Source organism: Tasmannia lanceolata, unplaced genomic scaffold (assembly GCF_043159265.1).
Source record: "Tasmannia lanceolata isolate RefF3 unplaced genomic scaffold, GAP_Taslan_0.1 ptg000029l, whole genome shotgun sequence".
Taxonomy (NCBI): Eukaryota; Viridiplantae; Streptophyta; class Magnoliopsida; order Canellales; family Winteraceae; genus Tasmannia; species Tasmannia lanceolata.
The window spans coordinates 5,266,629-5,285,791 of record NW_027518706.1 but is presented as its reverse complement, the minus strand read 5'-3'; the positions used below and the strand labels follow the sequence as shown (position 1 = coordinate 5,285,791).

Genomic DNA, 19,163 nt, shown 5'->3' with positions numbered 1-19,163 from the left:
GAGTCATCATCTGATAAGTTGGTCTCTTGTGTAAACAAATACAAAATTGGTGTAAACAAATACAAAAGCCCCAATTGAATGCACCATATCAGACAAATTACTGACATTTACTCCTAATCATTTGGAAATTAAAATTAGTGGCTCCAAACTCCCCAAAAATTACATAACAAAAAGGTGTGGGATTATTGTCTATTGGGAGTGAGAATATCAATGTCAATCCCCTAAATATAAATATCAATATTGTCGAATTGTGAGCCCCTCATAAACGAGTAAAATAGATCAAAAATATTATTAGAAACAAATTCGTGCCAAAAGATTGTGTAAATGATCTAATCTCAGCTTATGGCCAAAGTTAGTTACCATCGAGATCAAACAATAAGTATTGGGTCCGATGGGGGGTGGGGCATGGGCTTTTACGTATAATTGAGACAATTGATCTTATAGACAGAAAACTGCCCACGTAGCTCTGATACCAATTAATTCAGAGGCCTAGAGCAGAAGCACTTTTTGGATAAGGGGCTAGGTGTCATGGCCCAAACCACACCCTGGGCATAGGACATGACAACGCCGTATACCTGCAAATCAAGCCCTACAAGTACATAATAAAGCCTCGACTTCCTCGTTCGCCTCACGAGGATCTAAATCTGAAAATGTTATAAACCACAGTCAGCTGAAAAGCTCAGTACATAATAAAGCACTACTCTAAGTGTAGGTCTAAGCATGCCAAGGTTCAATAAGGGTCAAATAGAAAGGTCAGAGCTGAATACTATAAGTCTCAAACAGAAAGAGTGGGTATAACGATAATCGAAAGAGCATAAATGGATGTGCAGTCGAAACTAAATAGTATCAAACAGTAATCAAAGCTAGTATCAAAATCGAAGTCAAATCCAGAATCAAAACAGAAACCAAAGCCAAAAAGGGTGTCCAGAATATCAAAACAATAGTCAATGCCAAAGGGTGTTTGGAATTCAAAGTTCAAAATGCAAACTCCACTTCGAGATCATTGGCTGAGTCCAAAAGCAAGTTATTTTCTCCCCGACAGCCCACGGGTCCAAAAACCAAGTTATTATCACCCCGACTGCCCACGGGTCCAAAAAGCGTGTTATTGCTTACACCGACCGCCAACGTGTCGGAACTAGTTCCTAGGTTCACATACCTGTCGACAGGGCCAACGTTTATCCCACATTGGCAGGATCACAGTTGTTATGTTCACATGCATATAGGCTAATGCCCATGCCCCTCTGATGGGGTCATTTCTAAGTTCACATAACCTAAGCCTCTCAATAGGTGTTCAAAGTTCACACAGTTCAAAAGAAGTGTTCACATTTCAAAGTGGGTGTTTCACATTAGTTCCAAAGGTCCAGATAACGGATCCAAAATTCATAGTCCAAAATAGATATTTTCCAAAGATGTCCTATCAAAGGTTCGTAACAAACTAAAATAACCAAAGCAATGACGGTAACAAAAGCCATATGAGTCCAAACAGATGGTATCGAAGAGTTCATAAGGATAATCGTGAAAGCTCAGCAAAAGGATTCTGTAAGAGTTTCGAAAGTTCACTTTATAGGTAAACTCAACAATATCGTGGCAAAGGCAAAAATCAAAGTAATCCATATCGGTACAAAACCAAAGAGTCAATATCGAAACAATATCATAACAAAACTGAAATCAAATGGTATATAGGATAATAAAAATAGCATGCTAGACCCAAGTGATATCTGAAATTGTATACGTACAAATCGGAGGTACACAAACAATAACATATGTAATTAAAGAGAATGGGTTAACGGTTCATTCAAAGTAGTACGTTATTATGTACCTCGATGAAGGGTGTTTTCCTCTACTCAACTTTAATGTCCTGGTCTGCCATAGCTTACCATATGTTCCAACAGATCCCAATATAATAATAAATTGTTCCAACAGATCACAAACAATAACATATGTAATTAACCATTGGCAGAGAGTTGAATCTTCAATATAATAAATGAAAATTAAAGGCTTGATGCTTCAATCCTTCTCTTTGAAATACAGATGATTGGCCATCCTAATTGAGATAGGGGTCTAAGGAGGAAAGAAATTCTTGATTAATGGGAAAAAATTACTGCTATTGAAAAGCCCTAGATAGAGCTAGAGAATTAGACGTTCACTTTTCATAGGGGAAACTTCCTATTTTCGTTTTCCAACTCGTTACACGATTATTATATTAAGAGAACAAAGAGGTAGCTGGGGCCCGCCCGTTTCCACCAACTTATCCTAATCTCATTCCCATTGTTATCGGTTGACTAAACACATTAGGAATGAAAGTTTATTCTTTATTCTAAACTTCTTAGAATTAGGCATATGAAAGAGAGCTAATTAACGCCCTTAAGAGATACACATAAGATCCTAGAAAGTAGGATAAAATCCTACAGCTAAGATCACTTTGTACCACCTTAATCGTCCATAGCTAAGAGGAGTTTTGTTCCATTAAGAAACCCTCCCAAAGTAGGCCCCAAACAATCCGATTAAGCAAGTTAAAAACTGCTATAAATTCTCATTGCTCTGAAATTACTTTACGATTGCCTCCTTTGGAAATCGAAAGTGGTAAATTTGCCCTGAACCATTTGATAATGACACTCATCACAAATTAAATTCTATACTTTTAAATTCAAATACCCTTTCTTTGATAATGGCACCCGCTAACTTCTTACTTTGGGGCCGGGTATTACACTAGGATCATCCGATCAAAGTGGGTCATGCGCAATGGAGCATGGATGTGACGCTTGGGCCAATAATTTGGGCGGCCAAGATCATTTGACCCAATCCGAACATCAGGTTGAGGAGAGTCAACTCTAACCCAACCAACCTTTAAATCTATTAACCCTAACCCAACCCATCTAACCCGATAAAGGGTTGGGCTCGGCTTGGTCAGGGCAAAAACAGAAAAGAAAATATATAAAAATGGGTATTAGGGGGACAACCTTGGGTTCAGGTCAGGTCCGATGGCGAGACTTCAACTCAAACCCAACCCAACCCTATGTAAGGCCAACTTAACCCAAGCTGAAATCGGGTAAACCCATCAGGTTCAGGTTAGGTCCTACTCAATTGCACATTGCCGTACTTTCTTAGATCCAAATGGGATCCATGCTTCTGTAGCAAGTGATTTCAAAGTCAGACCCTTCTTCTTGTTTGCCTAAGTAAGCAGTCCAACCCTTATACATATCTCATGAGGATCTCATTATAGAGCTCCACACCACGCATGGGAATTTGGCTCCAAGTCGCCCAGCTTTTGAATGACTCAATTGGTGTTGGATGTCGTGAGGCAATCGATCAGCCCCTCTTTCAAGTTAATTGAGTTGTGATTAGCAGTCTTTATAGGACATGTAATCTGTGTATAGGAATAATTCTATGCATTTTTAGTTTTAGCTTCTCATGATGAACACTAAACAAGGTGGTTGCTATATCATTTTGAATCCCTCTTTGAATGCATGTGACCATGTTCACGGATTGGAAAGGGTTCCTGAGCATAGTTAACTGATAATGTAGTACAAATTCAAATGAAAAATCAGTTTCCTACTCAATATAGCCATTGAACCTGCTAGTTCAGCTCCCGAAATTTAATTGTCAGCGGAATTCAGCCATTTCTATAAGTACTTTTTGGTTAACTAATGGATAAAGATATACCTTTCTGTTAACTTGGATGAATGGGCATGTGAAGACTCTGTATTCCAATTTCTAAGACTTAATCATGCTTGCATATTTGATGATGTAAAAGTTCGAAGAAAGAAATTTTTTTTCACTAACATTTAAAAAAAGGGTTTTTCACCATCATTTGTTAGGTTTGTCACTAATCTAATCTCTCTCCATTATCTGCATTTCTTTGACAGGCAGAGGTTGTTCAACCTGCCTTTGCACTGGGAAAGCCTCAACATCAGGGACTCCTATACATGAATGGAGCATGGTAATGGAGATGCACCGAGTCATGGTCGTTTTTGTACATGTCAACTACTTTGAGATCAACCAATTTGTTATATACTTTTAGATCAAATTAAAGTCTGCCCACAATTCATGTTAAAAGGGGGGGCACATAATCCTACGCGCAGGGGTGGGGTGGGGGGGATCATCTCCCCAAACTAATTTGTAAATAGTTGAAGACCCCCAATTTCGTCAAGGTGGAACTAATGGTAGGTTGTCGCGAGGAAGAATCTCATGTCGAGTCCTAGAGCACCAGTTCCTTTTCTCTCAATCTCTCTTTAGGTTATTGAAACAGGAAAATACTTTTCGAAAATTATTTTATCCCAGAGATGAAACAAAAGCATGTCTTTACACTTCACTCGCCTTTTACGGCAGAACCAAAAAGCCCATTATCACACGGCATGTCAGCCGAGAAGTTAACTTTGAGTCAAAAACATCTTTTTAACCCAAAAATACTTCATGTCTCGAAAACTAACTATATTAGATTCATTGGAATTTTCTCCGAAATGAGGAATCCAACGGATTTGATCGCGCGTGATTCGGAGTCCAATCGGAGGACTTACGGTCAGCCGGAATTCCCCAAAAGAGATGAAAAATCACAGTTTTCGAAAAAACACAAAAGATAGGAAATCACATTTCCCCATACAACTGACATGGCACTGATGTGACTCCAAATTTAGCAAATTGTGAAATTGGGTTTTCCAATTTCGCAATTTGAGAAATTCGAGTGGAAATTTACAAAAATACCCTCCCCCCTCCTGCCGCGCCAGGATTCTATAAATAGGGGGGAAGGTAAGCGTAAATCAGATTTTAACTTCTCTTTGGTTTAGATTTTTAACTCCTGGTTATTTCTCTTCTGGTTTTTCAGTTCCAAACATTTTCCTGATTTTCAGAAAACCCTAGTTTCTTTACTTTAGAAGAGAGAAAGTAGAAAAATTCTTAGGTAGCTCACACTGGCCGTTAGCATTCTACCGAATTCTTGAAGATTTGTAGCGACATCATTCAAATATCGCCGTTGTTCTGCCGAATTTAGCAAAACTACGAGCTATTTTTTCAATAATAGTGCCGTGTACAAATAAATCCTATGTCCTCACTTGATATTGATTCATATAGGCTCCAAAGGGTTTTCTAACTCCAAATGGCTTTCCAATTGAGTTTACATTGTAGTGCTGATATCATTTCTTAGCAAGCAATTGCCCAGTTTTGTTACATGTTCAAGCAAATAGGGTTGTTAAGTTAATGTGAGTTTTGTGCAATGACCATTCTAATCTTTTCGTTGACCAATATCATAGATTATCAGTTTACATGTGTGCCCCCTGGATGATTGAGATAGTTTTAACAAGACATAAAATAACATATATTGCTTTGTTGAATCTCAGATTTATCCTCCCCAAGCCCCACAAAATCCTCCCCAAGCCCCCAACTCCTACTTCTTCTTCTTCGGGGAAGAAAGCTGTTAGCAGCAAGGGTACCTCACCTAGTGTGAGTTCGCCTGGAAGTTCTTCTTCCCAGAAGCAGTCTAAGAAATCCCGAAAGAAAGCATCTAAATACCCTTCCCAGGCAACTACCCAGTTTGCTAAACTCCCCCCTGAAAGCCCAACCTTAACCGATTTAATCTCCTCTGTCCCTGGCATTCAAACCAGCAACTTTCCTGTTATGGAAGTTGCCATGAACAAGAAAGATTCCATTTTGGGAACTCCTGATCTCTCAAAAAACCCAATAGGTATTACCCTTCCCACCTACCCCCCTGAAACTTTTGAAATTCAAAATTTTCCCGCCCTTTCTCCTTTGCTTCCCAAGGATGTCTTGATATCCGAATCACCAAAAACCAGTGGTCAAAGCCCACCCATTATCCCACAGCTTGTTGAGGCTGGAAAATCCTCTATCCCCCCCAGAACCCACTCACCAGAATCTTGTATTCCCCAGCTGACAATAACTCCCTGGAGCTCCCTTTTCCACAGAAAGGAGGCAAAAACATCAAAGCTCAATTTCTTCAACCCTGACATGGATGCAACAGGAAATAGAAAGATTCAGTTCAAGGAGGAAGAAACGCGAGAAATTGGAAACAAATGGAGACATACTCTTGTGGGATATTTCATTGGAGAACGTCCCTAGTCCCTAAATCTTAAAGACAATCTCATGAAGAAGAGGAAACTTAAAGGTGAGCTGCAAATCTATGCTTTAAGTAATGGTTTTTATCTATTTCAATTTACCTGCCAAGAAGACAGTGACCATGTCCTAGAGTCATGTGTCCACTCTTACGGAGGTAGGCCGATGGTCTTGAAAAAATGGTGCCCTGGTACCTCCTTTGAAAAGCTCAGGCTTATCTCTGTTCCCATTTGGATCCGCCTACCCGGGCTCCCCCTAGAATTCTGGAGTGCCAAAGGAATCAGTAAAATCGCAAGTTTTATTGGCAATCCTCTGTATATGGATTCACATACTGCCGAGTTTACCAGACTAAATTTCGCCAGACTATGTGTGGAAGTAGAAGCCGGTGTCCCGTATCCGGAATTTATTCCGATCCACTCACCCAGTGGAATCCACAATCAGGTTGTGGAGTATGATTGGAAACCTGTAGCTTGCAAAAATTGCAACAATATTAGCCACCCTTCTGAAGCTTGCCCCAAAAATGTTGCCCACCCAACTGCGAAAAAACCCCCCCAACAAGTTTGGAAACCCATCCTCACCAAACCTCAAGATTCTCCCCAGCTTGACCTTAAGGCCCTAGATACTAACAACTCCGATCCTCAGAAAGAACCTGACAAGACTGAAGAAAAATTCAATTCCCCAAACCCCTACTCTGTTCTTGCCTCCCTAGATGAGGACGTGCCTGATTTGATTTCCATTCCTGAAGAGAACCCCTCTCCCTGTCTTCAACCAAATCCCAGTGAAAAGAACCCATCTTTGCCCCAAGAAGAGCCAAATCTCCCTTTACACCATCACCAAGCAGAACACCATCATGATCAGGAAGACACCTCTGTGTTTGTCTCTAACTCAGAAGTAGAACCTGGATCTGTTTGTGATTCAGAAAATCAGTTTTCTGATGAAGAAACAGAGAATGAAGAAGAGAAGAAACAAGAAGATGGTGAAGAAGATCACCCTCAACAGAAGAAAAATGAAACCCCCCATCATAGGACTTCTAAACCCCCAAAGGTTGAGAAGTTGAGGAAGAGCATGAGAGCAAGGAAATTTAGCCAAAAGATGAAAGAAGTCTTTGATCACTAGGGGCTAAAATGGGGCCTGGCTCTAGAGTTCACGTGTATTCTCTCTTGTTGTGCTTGTCTTAAGTTTTGATTTCAAGGGTATTATGTCCTTGTTTGTTCGGCCCCCTTCTTTAGCCATTGTTCTAAGGTTTGGGGTATCGTCTTCTCTCTTTTATTGTAACATCTTTCTTTAATCAATATACTGGTAGGGGTCCGCCTAACCCCAGCTTACCCATCAAAAAAAAAAAAAAAAAGAATCTCAGATTTATCCATTATTTGGTGACAAGAATACTCAAATCTTGATACGTTAGACTGTGAGCTTCGAAAAAACTCTTAACTGGACCATTTGCTCTGTATGGTTGCCGGGTTTTTTTTGTTCCTAGGAGTTATGTGGGAGAAAAAAATACCCTGGGAGATACGTGGGAAAAAAAAGTCCTAGAAGTATCCTGGTAAAATAAAAATCCCATGTTTGGTTATCTGGGAGAAAAAAATACCCTGGGAGATATGGTGGGAAAAAAAAAAACCTTTGTTTGGTTGCTTGAACTGTTGGGTAGAAAAAAAAATTCTTCTCAAGCTTATTTTTGGTTCCTGAGTTTATTTTTGTTCTTGGGGTTATCTTAGGATGGGATGAAAAGGCAATCATTACAAAAGTGGGATTAAAAAATTCACCCCACAAGTAATCATTACAAGAGTGGGATTAAAATAAACCTAGTGCTAAAAGGCAACCAAACATGGGATGGGACCAAAATTTAACTAACTCTCCCACAAAACTCCCACGAACAAAAAAAACCCGGCAACCAAACAGAGCAATCGTATTGGTTTAAAACTAGACCTGGGCTTTGTGCAAGTTAGCCCTTTCATCAACAATTGGTAACAATATGAGTTGAAAACTCTTGCGTGCAAGGTAGTGTTGTTGTTTTAAGCTTAATAAATAACTAAGCTTAGATCTTTCGTATCTAAGTTTTAAAATTTATGCTTTTATAAAAAAAAAATCATCATTTTGGGTTTTTCCACACTCAAACATAAAAAAAAACTCTTAACAGGAATTTTCTTGAAAAGTTTGGAAAGGAGAAGTGTCACTAAAATTTCTTATTTTCTTAAAACAAGAAAAAAGGTAACTTAAAACAACACTATTCGATTTATATTGACAGGGACCATCAATTTATGATGACATCCCCCTAAATTATCAATAATCATATTATTTCCCTCTAAATTGTGGGAAGAAAAAATTTGTGTAGGCTCCGTTTCTTTCGATGTAAAATTGGACATAAAATTTGTTTTATATTCATTTTTACAACATAAAACAAATTTTACTTCGAAAGAAACGGAGCTGTAAGAAAAAATTTCCAATGAAAGTTTTTTTTTTTTGGTGGCAATCCAAAAAGGACCTTAAGCGGTCTCTCTCTCTCTCTCTCTCTCTCTCTCTCTCTCTCTCTCTCTCATGTGAATATGATAAACATATTGAATTTAAAATAATATAAAACATAAATAAATAAATAAAATTAAAACAAATCTTTAGGAGGTCATACACGTTGACAAAAATGGAAATTCCAATGGGCGGATTGTGAGAAATCACAATGACAATGTCAATGGGTGATCCTCAGTTTATAATTTGGGTTCACTCTGAATCTCTCTCATTAGACATGTAGAATGAAGATACGAACAAAATTTCTTTATTTGTTGTTTGTTCTTATCAAGTGGGATAAGATAAGAAATTAAAGATAGGGAAAGATAAATGCGCCCCTTTTCATTACTTAGGAAGAGACAAATAGAAGGAAGTAATGATAGGAAAATAGGGCTGCAACTAATCACACGGAAGAAAAGAAAAAGTTGGGTTGGCCTCTTGCATTGCAATGCTTCCCTTAGGATGTAAACATGCTTTTGAGGATGGCTATTGATACAAACAAATTAAAAAAGCTCATCCTCACACAAATGGAAGGCAAGGAAGGAAGTAGCTTCTGGCTTAAGGAGTTAATTAAGTTACTTAGGATTCCGGATATGGATTTGAATATAGAATCACACCTAAAAAATAGTTTCAACTGGAGATGGTTTTAAACTCCAATTGAAGAGCTTTTGTTTTGGTTAACACACTATCATGAAAATGGAAATGGAAATGGAAGTGGGAGAGTGAGGCAAAACAAACTATAAATGGTTTTTGTCACCTGCTGTTTGTTTTGGGGAAATGATTTCAACACACACATCTTTTGACACAAGAGGCTCATGTTTCTTGTCTTTTATATTTAAAGAGCTTTAAAAGGGCTTTTACTGTCCTCAAAAAGCACTTACCTGACAATTAAATGCTAAAAGACAAGATACATGCGCGAATGTATCAAAACATAGTTGTGCTGAAATCATTTCTCTTGTTTTTACTTCTCTTATAGTTTGACAGAGAACCCGCCAACCTCAAATCTCAATTAATCACTCCTCAATGGATTGGAATTGAAAACTTTTTTCTTATTTTCATGTGGTTAGAGTAGAGTAGAAGGTGGTGTTGTACCATTCACCCTTCCTAAAACAGGGTATTCTTCACGCATCAGGACAGTAGTTCTAGGCTTTATTCTTCCTAAAACTGGTTTTATGTTACACATCACAGAGTAATATAAAACGCCGCCCTTTATTCCTCATGATTAATCATAGTTAGCAAAACTCTGTTTAAAACGACATTTTTTCTTTTTGTTTTATTGTGTGCCGTTTAAAACTTTTACAAAGAATAAAACTCTATTTTTTTAGGCAAATGTTTTAAACACGTTTAAAATGCATTTTAAACGTTTTAAACACTTTTTTCGGCCAACTTTCTAATTTTAGCGCCACCATATTTTGTAAATGACAAAATTCTAAACTCATTTCTTGTGTTTCTGTTTTTTTACTATGGTTTTTTCAACCAGTACCGTATTAAACTCGAATTTTTGTTGTCCCGTTTTTTTCTTTTTTGCCAAATCACGTTTTGCTAACTATGGGATTAATTGGTTTGTGCGTGATGAGTCCAATAAAGGAAAAAAAATCAAGGGGTCGCCTGAAGGAAGGAAAAATCAAAGAGAAAGGAAAACAAAACCTACAAAATTCAAAGGAAAATAAGAATAAGAAAAAGTAGGAGAGTGTTTCTCACCAAAATAGGCCTATCTCACTCCATACAAACTTGAAGAGAGGGTTTCTGGAATACTGAATGTGAAGAAACGCATTCATCACATACAAATCAAATGAAAGGAGAAAAAAGGATAATGAAGAATAAAGCCTTCTTCCACAAACTTATCTTTAATTTCCAACATGTAGCTACCTTGTTTTAATTAATGGCTTGGTAATCATCTTCCATAAATCTCCTAGGATGGAATGATCAATGTATTGCAATGGAAACCTTCACACTCAAGATTTGATAGTAATTTTGTATTAATAGGTGAAGAAAATATAGATATGAGAAAAAAACATTACTTGCAAGTGGTACCACCAAACAAAACGCATATAATATAACATTAACTTACAAATACATCAAAGAAATAACATGTAAAATAGTAATCTTTGTCCAATGGGAAACAAAACGGATGTAGCAGTGAATTTTTTTTTCCTGTAGTATCTCAAAAATTACTGAGGTAAGATAAACCTTCAGTGACAAATAAGGCCCTATTTCATCATTCTCTGTGGATCCCAGCACCAAGATATATGTTTCTAATAGAACACATTTCCTTTACAACGCCTCCCATCTCCATTCGTTCTCTCGGAGATTCTGCAGAACACACCACGCCAATCCTCACTAAAGATACCAAACATTCCTGCAAACGACGTATCTTGTCATTGTAATTCTCAGTAATGTTTGTGGCTCTTCCTTCATCATCATCTACAAGAACTAATGGATCCAAAATCTCCATCACTCGATCCGGCAAAGACAACTGGACAAATTTGTGAAGACTTAGGCCATCCTTAAACATTTCATCTGTGGGGCGCTTTCCAGTGAATATCTCTAATAAAAGAATCCCATAGCTATACACATCTCCAGTTGTGGACACATGACCACCTGCCCCATATTCTGCAATTCCACACATCTTTTACACTTTTTGTTGTGATAAAGGATATAAGATACCAGTTAGAAACTAAAAGCAAATATGAGGTTTGATTTTGAAAAAAAGGTGAAAATTTTATCAAAGAGATGATATATAATTGAATGATCTCTTCACATTTAGAAACCTAAGTTGCATGGAAAGAGTCTAGAATTTTTAGAGAAACACATAAGAAACGATTTAGCACAATGAAAGAAAATATAGATGTTTTGTCCTATGTTGCATTGCCGATTTGTGGTTGTACAGAATATCTTTTTTATATTGTAAGGGTGTTTGTTCCTTCTACTTATATTGCCCATATTTTATAACTATAACTACAAAATTGCCCTCATACAGGAATTTTTTTATGATTGGTTTAAGGAGCAATTTTGAGTTTTAAAGAGACAATAGTTGTGCCCATATTTTGTAACTAAAACTACAAAATTGCCCTCTACATGGTAATGGTATACAAGGTCATTTCTTATGATCATCCCAACAAGGTGTATACAAGGGATTAATTTTTGGATTTTGAAAATTGATTTTGAATCTAAAACTGATTACTGTCTTCTGGTTTGGAATTTTTTCTATGGTGTAATTTTTTTTTACACCATATGCATAGAATGGGTGGGGCCCACCCATTTTACACATGTTTTGATGGGTGAGGCCTACCATTTTAATTCTTGTTTTGATGTTGTGCATGCATCCCACTATCTCCACGCAAGCCTATGCATAAGCTGGGTCCCAACTAGAAAAAAGGGTGGATATATCACTTCCCCTCATGTTTTGATGGGGGCGTGGCCTATACTTCTATGGGCTACGAGTGCTTATTTACTCATAAATCTTATGACTTGTGAGAGCTTCAAAATTAATTTGGAAGACAATCAAGTGAGGATTGAACGATCATCTCGTATCTTTAGTAACTATGATACATCAAAACATGAAAAATCATTGGATTTAATTGAGTAAATTTTTTGTGGGCAAAAAATATATATAAATAATTTTTAAATTGAAAGTAATTTGAATTAAAATTTGTGTAATTTTTTTTTACTTTAAGATAACCTATTGATTATTATATAACAACTATTTTTTGCCCCCCGTGGGGCAAATTCCTGGCTCCGCCCCTGGTATAGGTAAGAGTGTCAGAATCTGACATGGTTATCTAGTGTCAAATTCAGCAAACCTTAAAAAAGAATGATTTGTAGATTCGCCAAAATATTTTAATCAATTGTCAAATTTTAATTTTTTAAATAATAATATTATTTTAACAAGTAACATATTTAAATTTTGATAAGTTAAGTAGATATAATATGTGGTTTTTTTAAGAAAATTACTAATAGGATGGGTAAAATTCAAAATGTGTGATAATTATGAAGTTGTGGCTGTAGCATCCAGTAAAACAGAAAACAGATAAAAGAGATCTAGAACTGTCTTAGAGACTCGTGCAATTTGAGACGTATGTGTCCCACACGGGTACTTCACCCATTTAGAAGAATCAATATAACATGGGTTTCGGCCAATCAAGTCATGTAAGTGATGAATAGCATTCCACTATGTATTACTAAAAAATGCTAGCCAATTTTGGACCATGATAATTTCTCAACATGATTTTTTCATCTAAAACCAACCAAGTCTTAGTTAGATTAAATTTAATTTCATACTACTTATAAGGTAAAACATAAGTAGAAGCAGAAGGAAAAGTGAAATGATGTCATTTTCTAAGTACTAACAAAATAGTTGAAAATGTCAAATCTTTAATTTCACTTTCATGTTGACTTGGCAGAGGCAATTTAAAAGGCAATTGTTGAAAAATCCATTAAACACAAGGAAGTAGAATGAATAGTGCACATCAACCAAACGTCCTTCGGAAAGGGAAATGGCATCATTTAACCTTCCTTTCCAAGAGAAACACTATTTCAGTCACAACATTAATCCAAAAGTCTCGTATTTATTATTAGGAATTATTAGAAACCTCCTTGACTTATATTTATCAAACACCTTAAATTTAGGATAATCGACAAATGGAACTTAGGATAGTTACCAAAAGGCTACAATTATTCGCATGACCATGTTTTCATTATGAGTAAGACTCACATTGTTTTACACTTTTTAATGAGCTATTGAGAGTTTTGTTTGGAATTGTAACAACCTTTGATAGCTGGTTAAACAATAATCATTCCTTGGATTTGCCCACATGCTACTCTTGCCTTGCCCTAGCCTTTGCATTCCTGATTCTAGATTTGCCATATATCACGTATGGCAACTATAAATATTCCTCCATCTTTTCTCTTCCGATCGAGGATTGCCAAAAATTCATTCCTTGGATTAGACACACACACACACACACACACACACACCGCATTCTTGCGGTTCTAGAAGGAATGAGGTAATGCATCACTTATTACCCTAGGATCACCAAATAGGGATTATGAGCCCTAAGTCCTGGACATGACTCTGTATAGAACCATCTAACCAGACTAGGAAAGTGCTGCTTGTCATGTGCTCAAGCTCGTTTGGAGAACATAGTTCATCTTGTTCCAAACCACTTTTCTTTGAAAAGAATCACCAAAAGTTGAAATGTTTGACTAGGGATTAATAGAAACAACTATTTATTAGAAAGAAAGCAAGGGTTCTGAGTGTCGGAACCATCCTCCACTGACATCTAGAGGGAAGTGTGTGCACCTTCAGCAGATGGCGTGGAGTGAACTTGTGATGCGCCAATTGGGATCTTTGGCATCAGTCATTAATCTGGAAATCCTTGTGAGGTCGATGCCAGAAAGTGGCTACTTGCCCCCACCCTTCGTCCGAACCAGTGGAATGAAAACAAATACCTAACTCTATGTTTTTTTTTTTTTTTTTGAAAATTGACATTGCATTAATAGACAAAAAGTATTGGGCAGGGACAAGATGCCCCACACATGATACTTAAAAGTGGTCCGCAGACCCATTACAAAGCCTATTAGATAGGCGAGATAACCGGCGACACGACTAACATGGACTCCCTAAGGACTCCTTCCTTTGCTAGAATATCTGCCGCCTCATTAGCTGACCTCCTACGATGCTCAATCCTAGGCTCCAAAAATCTTATTAAGTCCAAAATCTCCACAATTAATGCAGTAACCACAAAATTTACAGATGTAGTAACACAAAATCTACAGATGCAAGAGTAGATATTGTGTTATACCTTTGTGGATGAGTAGTTGCTAACTGTTCGGCTTTGTCACACTCCTCAGAGAGTTATACCTTCATTCAAGGGTGGTTGCCGATCGTCCAGCTCTAGACAATCTTGGCAAATGGTTCACCCAATCTTTGAAATGGCAAAGGGGTTGCACACATGGTTTCAGGCTATATCAATGATGCCCAGCGGTAGTGGGATTCAATCGAACAAGGGCTCGTCCGATTGGACTACTCCAGGGCGTTTTGGTCCTTCTTGAAAAGTTGGATAATTTAGAAAAAAGGCACTTTTCATGGTACTTTTGCTTCTTTCATTGGAATATATTTTCTCTAATGGGTCTTTGGGGTGTTTTACTGCTCTAGCTCATTTAAGAAGCACGATTTGATTCATCATTGGAGTGTTGGGCCATTTTTTGTTGAGAAACATTAGTCATGGTTTTTTTGGAAATTTATTTACAAAATTTCTCATTATTTTCTAATAATATTAGAGATTTTATTGAATAATTGAATAATTACTTCTCTGAATTTTTCCAAAATTATAATTTTTTAACCATTTACATGATTAGCATTTTCTACTCAACTATTTTGCATAAAAAACTCATGGTCATGGGTACTAAAAAGGCCGCCTATTATTCGGGTGACATGTACAAGACTACTTGATGTAAAATAACATTCCTATATACCTTGTCAATAAATATAGAAATGCTTTCAAGTAATTTTTTTGGTTCAAGATGCTAATTTAGCCTTTGTTGCACCATATTATATACCTAATAAGTGAGAAATATTTTATAGAACTCATTGAGAATAAACAGGATGACGAAAATTGATAAATTTATTACCTGGAGCAATGTACCCAATAGTTCCCTTTAATCCAGTTGTGCTGCTTTGATCTTCAGATGAGCTCTGAATGATTCTTGGATAAAACTTGGCTAACCCAAAATCACCCACATGAGCATTCATGTCTTCATCCAAAAAAATGTTGCTTGGGTTTATATCACAATGAGCAATCGGTGTATGGCAATGATGGTGAAGATAATCCAGTGCAGAAGCTATGTCAATTGCTATGTTTAATCTCTTACTGAAGTTTAAACTTCCTAATTGATGTTGCCCATCTAATTTTGAATGCAACCACTTCTCTAGACTCCCATTTGGCATGAACTCAAGCACGAGAGCTTTGAAATCATTACCTCCAAAATCGATGCTTGAACAAGAAGTTATGATCTTCACAAGATTTCGATGACGAATGTTTCTCAATGCGTTGCATTCAGCTATGAAACTCTTTGAAGCTCCCCTTAAGTGAAGGTTGAGCACTTTGACAGCAACAACATTTTCAATGCGACTGAGGATTCCCTTATAAACTGATCCATAACTTCCCATGCCTATCAAATTGGCTGAAGAGAACCCATCTGTTGCTTTACAGAGCTCTGCATAAGAAACCTTTAAATGCCGGCCCTCCATAGAAGATAGGGAAGATGGTTTCTTCCTTGACTTTCTTACCCAATAAAGTGAAGCAGGGACACACAATAAGAAAATCAAAGATACAACCGCACTAACTACTAGGATGATTACTCTAGAAACATGGGCTTTTCCTCGTCTGTCATTAGCTAGCACTGGGCATGTAGGCAACTTTAATTCTGGGATACCACCACAAAGATTATCATTTCCCGTGACTGAAATTGCACTGGCATTTCCAAAGACCCCTTGTTTTGGAACTTCACCCTCAAAATTATTGAAAGACAAGTTTAGATATTGTAGAAACTTAAACCCTTCTAGATATTTTGGAATCTTCCCTGAGAAGTTATTGTATGAAAGATCAAGGGCTTCAATGGATGTTAATGTAGTAAAAACTGACGAAACATCTCCTCGGAAGGCGTTACCCTGCATATAAAGTTCTCGCATGCTCTTACAATTTGCAAGAGTGCTTGGGATTTCACCTGACAATTTGTTCTGAGAAACATCCAATAGCTCTAGAATTTTCAAGTTACCCACTTCTGATGGGAGGGAGCCAGTAAATTTTTTTTGAGACAAATAGAGTGCGATTGATAGCGAAGAAAGGCCAATAATTTGTTTTGGTATCATACCTGTAAGGTTATTTTGAGAAAGGCTCAATCTTAAAAGTTTTGTACAGTTTGCAAGAGATAGAGGTATGCTTCCTTGCAGGTTGTTATATTCTAAATCAAGGTTGGTCAATTGAGTAATATTTCCAATATTGTATGGGATTTTCCCGGACAAACTATTACCACCCAAGTAGAGTTGATGTAAGTTCTGGAGCATCCCAATTGAAGTGGGAATAGAACCTGTGATGAAGGTTGAATATATACCCAAAGCTTTTAAGTTGATGAGATTCCCGATCTGACTGGGGATGTTACCAGAAATTTTGTTTTGTCCTATTCCCAACAGATAAAGGTGAGTTGAGAGATTGGCTACGTAGTTGGGAAGTGGGCCAGCAAAATGATTTCTCTGTATGAGCAACTCATTTAGATTACTACAGTTGGTCAAAGAAGTGATAAATTTCAAGTCATCAGCTCTACCAAGGCCTAGGTAATTATAGCTCAAGTCAAATATGAGTAGATTCTTTCCCCATCCAATATTTTCAGGCACCGGTCCGCTAAACTGGTTCCCTTCCATTTCAAGCCATTCAAGACTTGAAACATTGGATAATGAAATTGGAATGTGTCCGGTAAATTGATTGCTTCCTAAAAGTAGATATTGGAGATTAGGAAGAGAGAATCCTATGTTGGGTGGAAGGGTTCCATGTAACTGGTTATCTGCCACGTCAAAGACCACAAGAAACGAGAGATTATTATAAAAAGAGGAAGGAACCATTTCAAGTTATTAATTCGGGCCAGGTCATCTGGGATGTGTCCCACCAAACTATTTTCAAATAAATAGAGACGGGTGAGGGATGAAACGTTCCCTAGTTGAGGTGGAATGCTCCCTGTAAGATGATTATGACCAAGAAACAACAAGGATAGCTTCGGTAGAGTGCTAAGTTGGATGGGAATTTTCCCTGTCAACTCATTGTAACTCAATTGGATGACTTGGAGGTCCCTACAGTGGGTGAGATTGGATGGAATTTCCCCTCCCAAGGAATTATAGCTCATATTAAGATGTCGCAGTCTAAATAGACGGCCAATATCTTGGGATATTTGGCCATTGAAGCTGTTTTCTTGGAGGTGGATTTCCCTAAGAAAGGTGAGGTTGGATATGGCAGGAGATAGAGTACCCACCAAGTTCTGCCCACTAAGCAAGTTCTGCCCACTAAGGTTCAATACAGTGACCCTTTGATGCCTCCGACTGCACGTGATTCCATTCCACTGGCAGAAATGGAGAGTATGGTTCCATGAGGATAAGGCTCCAAGAGGATCACTTCTTATCCCATCCTTAAAGGCGAGCAGAGCCATTCGATCGGTTTCGTTTCCATGTAAGGTGGTGGTGGTTGCAGAATTCGAATGTACTACGTTCATGGCAAAGAAGAGATTTACAGAGAAGATGATTGACCAAAGCACACTAAGAAGACTCATACCTGGTAGCTCCATCCGGGTTGAAGCTCTTCTTGTTCTGAGCAAAGACAAGATTTTATTTATTTTTTGTCTCCCAATTTCATTTGATCACACTCAACCTTTATACAGCACGAAATGATGATCACACTCGAATACGAGACCCTCTACTTTTTATTTAAAAAAAACAATTTAATATTTAGTATTCGACTGAAAATGGTTAACTACTTGAGGATAAATTCACCGGGCACCAGCCGTCCCACTCACACTGATATCGACACATCTATTTTGATACTGGCACCACTCACACGGGACCATTTTTCGTTAAATCCACAGTTACATATTTTGATAATGGCACCACTCACTGATATCCACACTTACTATTTTGATACTTGCACCACTCACATGTGAGCTTCTTCCCTTCTTCTTCTATATTTTTCCATTCCTTGAGTAGCAGTAAAGTTTCTTTATTTTTTTCAGTCTTCACAGAGAAAGACTGATCCTCTTTTTCCCCCCAACTTGTCTGAATCGATATTGAGAATCGTCACTTGATTGTGTCGGCTATCAAATATCAATTGACTTGACTTCATCAGTTTATTTATTAGGTCTTTAGATTAAAGGGGTTTTTGCAAAGAGAGTCTTCCACTATGGACTATAGGTCTTTAGATTAAAGGGGTTTTTGCAAAAAGAGTCTTCGACTGTGGGCTATAGGTCTTTAGATTAAAGGGGTTTATCCAAAAAGAGTCTTCCACTATGGACTATTTGCAAAGGGAGATGATATTTACGCCCCTTTTAATTCTGCGGACACCCACATTTAAACGCAGTGACCGGCTATAATGAGTTGTCAGTTAGTACAAACATAGAGTACTTCTAAAATGACGAGAATACCCTTTCAATAAACCGCTTATTCCATCTCTCACAATCAAAATCTTTCCGCTTTCTCTGGCCTTACCAAAATCCCCTATTCCTTTATCTCGTCTCACCAAAATCTGGAACCCTCATTTCGTCTTTCTCGCATGACCAAAATGGAGACCTTCGAGCTCTCTCCGTCTCTAAGCTCAAATCCAAAAAAGAGCTTGCCATCATCACAGGTGTCTCTATCTCTGGCCATGAAAATATCTCATGTCTATGAAAACAGGGTTTTCCATTTTGGGCTATTTGATTTGCTTCTCAAGTGTTGGTGAAATGCCCGAGAAGGGATTGATTAGATATTGGCATCCAATTCAGAGAGAAAAAATATGTGAAAGTAATTCCTTGACACTGAAATTGAGGACAAGCTCCAATACGAATTGTTCAGACATGAAACA

At 37.6% G+C, this 19,163-nt stretch overlaps 2 protein-coding genes across 2 annotated transcripts; both read right to left on the bottom strand.

Annotated features, from left to right (window-relative positions):
* Nucleotides 1–10,685: 10,685 nt before the first annotated feature.
* On the bottom strand, nucleotides 10,686–15,550 carry LOC143858878 (putative LRR receptor-like serine/threonine-protein kinase At3g47570). Its single transcript, XM_077369568.1, has 2 exons — nucleotides 15,196–15,550; nucleotides 10,686–11,175 (listed from the first exon to the last, which is right to left on the bottom strand). The coding sequence occupies exons 1-2, from the start codon at nucleotides 15,509–15,511 to the stop codon at nucleotides 10,781–10,783; spliced, it is 711 nt and encodes a 236-aa protein (XP_077225683.1). The 5' UTR covers nucleotides 15,512–15,550; the 3' UTR covers nucleotides 10,686–10,780.
* A 188-nt stretch (nucleotides 15,551–15,738) lies between these two features.
* LOC143858946 (uncharacterized) lies at nucleotides 15,739–17,895 on the bottom strand. Its single transcript, XM_077369648.1, has 3 exons — nucleotides 17,253–17,895; nucleotides 15,926–17,124; nucleotides 15,739–15,780 (listed from the first exon to the last, which is right to left on the bottom strand). Exons 1-3 carry the CDS (start codon nucleotides 17,893–17,895, stop codon nucleotides 15,739–15,741), a joined length of 1,884 nt encoding a protein of 627 aa, XP_077225763.1.
* Nucleotides 17,896–19,163: the final 1,268 nt, after the last annotated feature.

Bases quoted from the DNA above. Each gene is read 5' to 3' on its own strand.
- LOC143858878 (XM_077369568.1), bottom strand. From the start codon at position 15,511: ATGCCAAATGGGAGTCTAGAGAAGTGGTTGCATTCAAAATTAGATGGG. The intron at 11,176-15,195 runs GTAATAAATTTA...GTGGAATTGCAG, and splicing joins TATTGGGTACATTGCTCCAG to AATATGGGGCAGGTGGTCAT.
- LOC143858946 (XM_077369648.1), bottom strand. From the start codon at position 17,895: ATGGAGCTACCAGGTATGAGTCTTCTTAGTGTGCTTTGGTCAATCATC. The intron at 17,125-17,252 runs GTCTCTATTTAT...TTGACGTGGCAG, and splicing joins GAACGTTTCATCCCTCACCC to ATAACCAGTTACATGGAACC. The intron at 15,781-15,925 runs GTAATCATCCTA...TTTCTTATGCAG, and splicing joins GAAAAGCCCATGTTTCTAGA to AGCTCTGTAAAGCAACAGAT.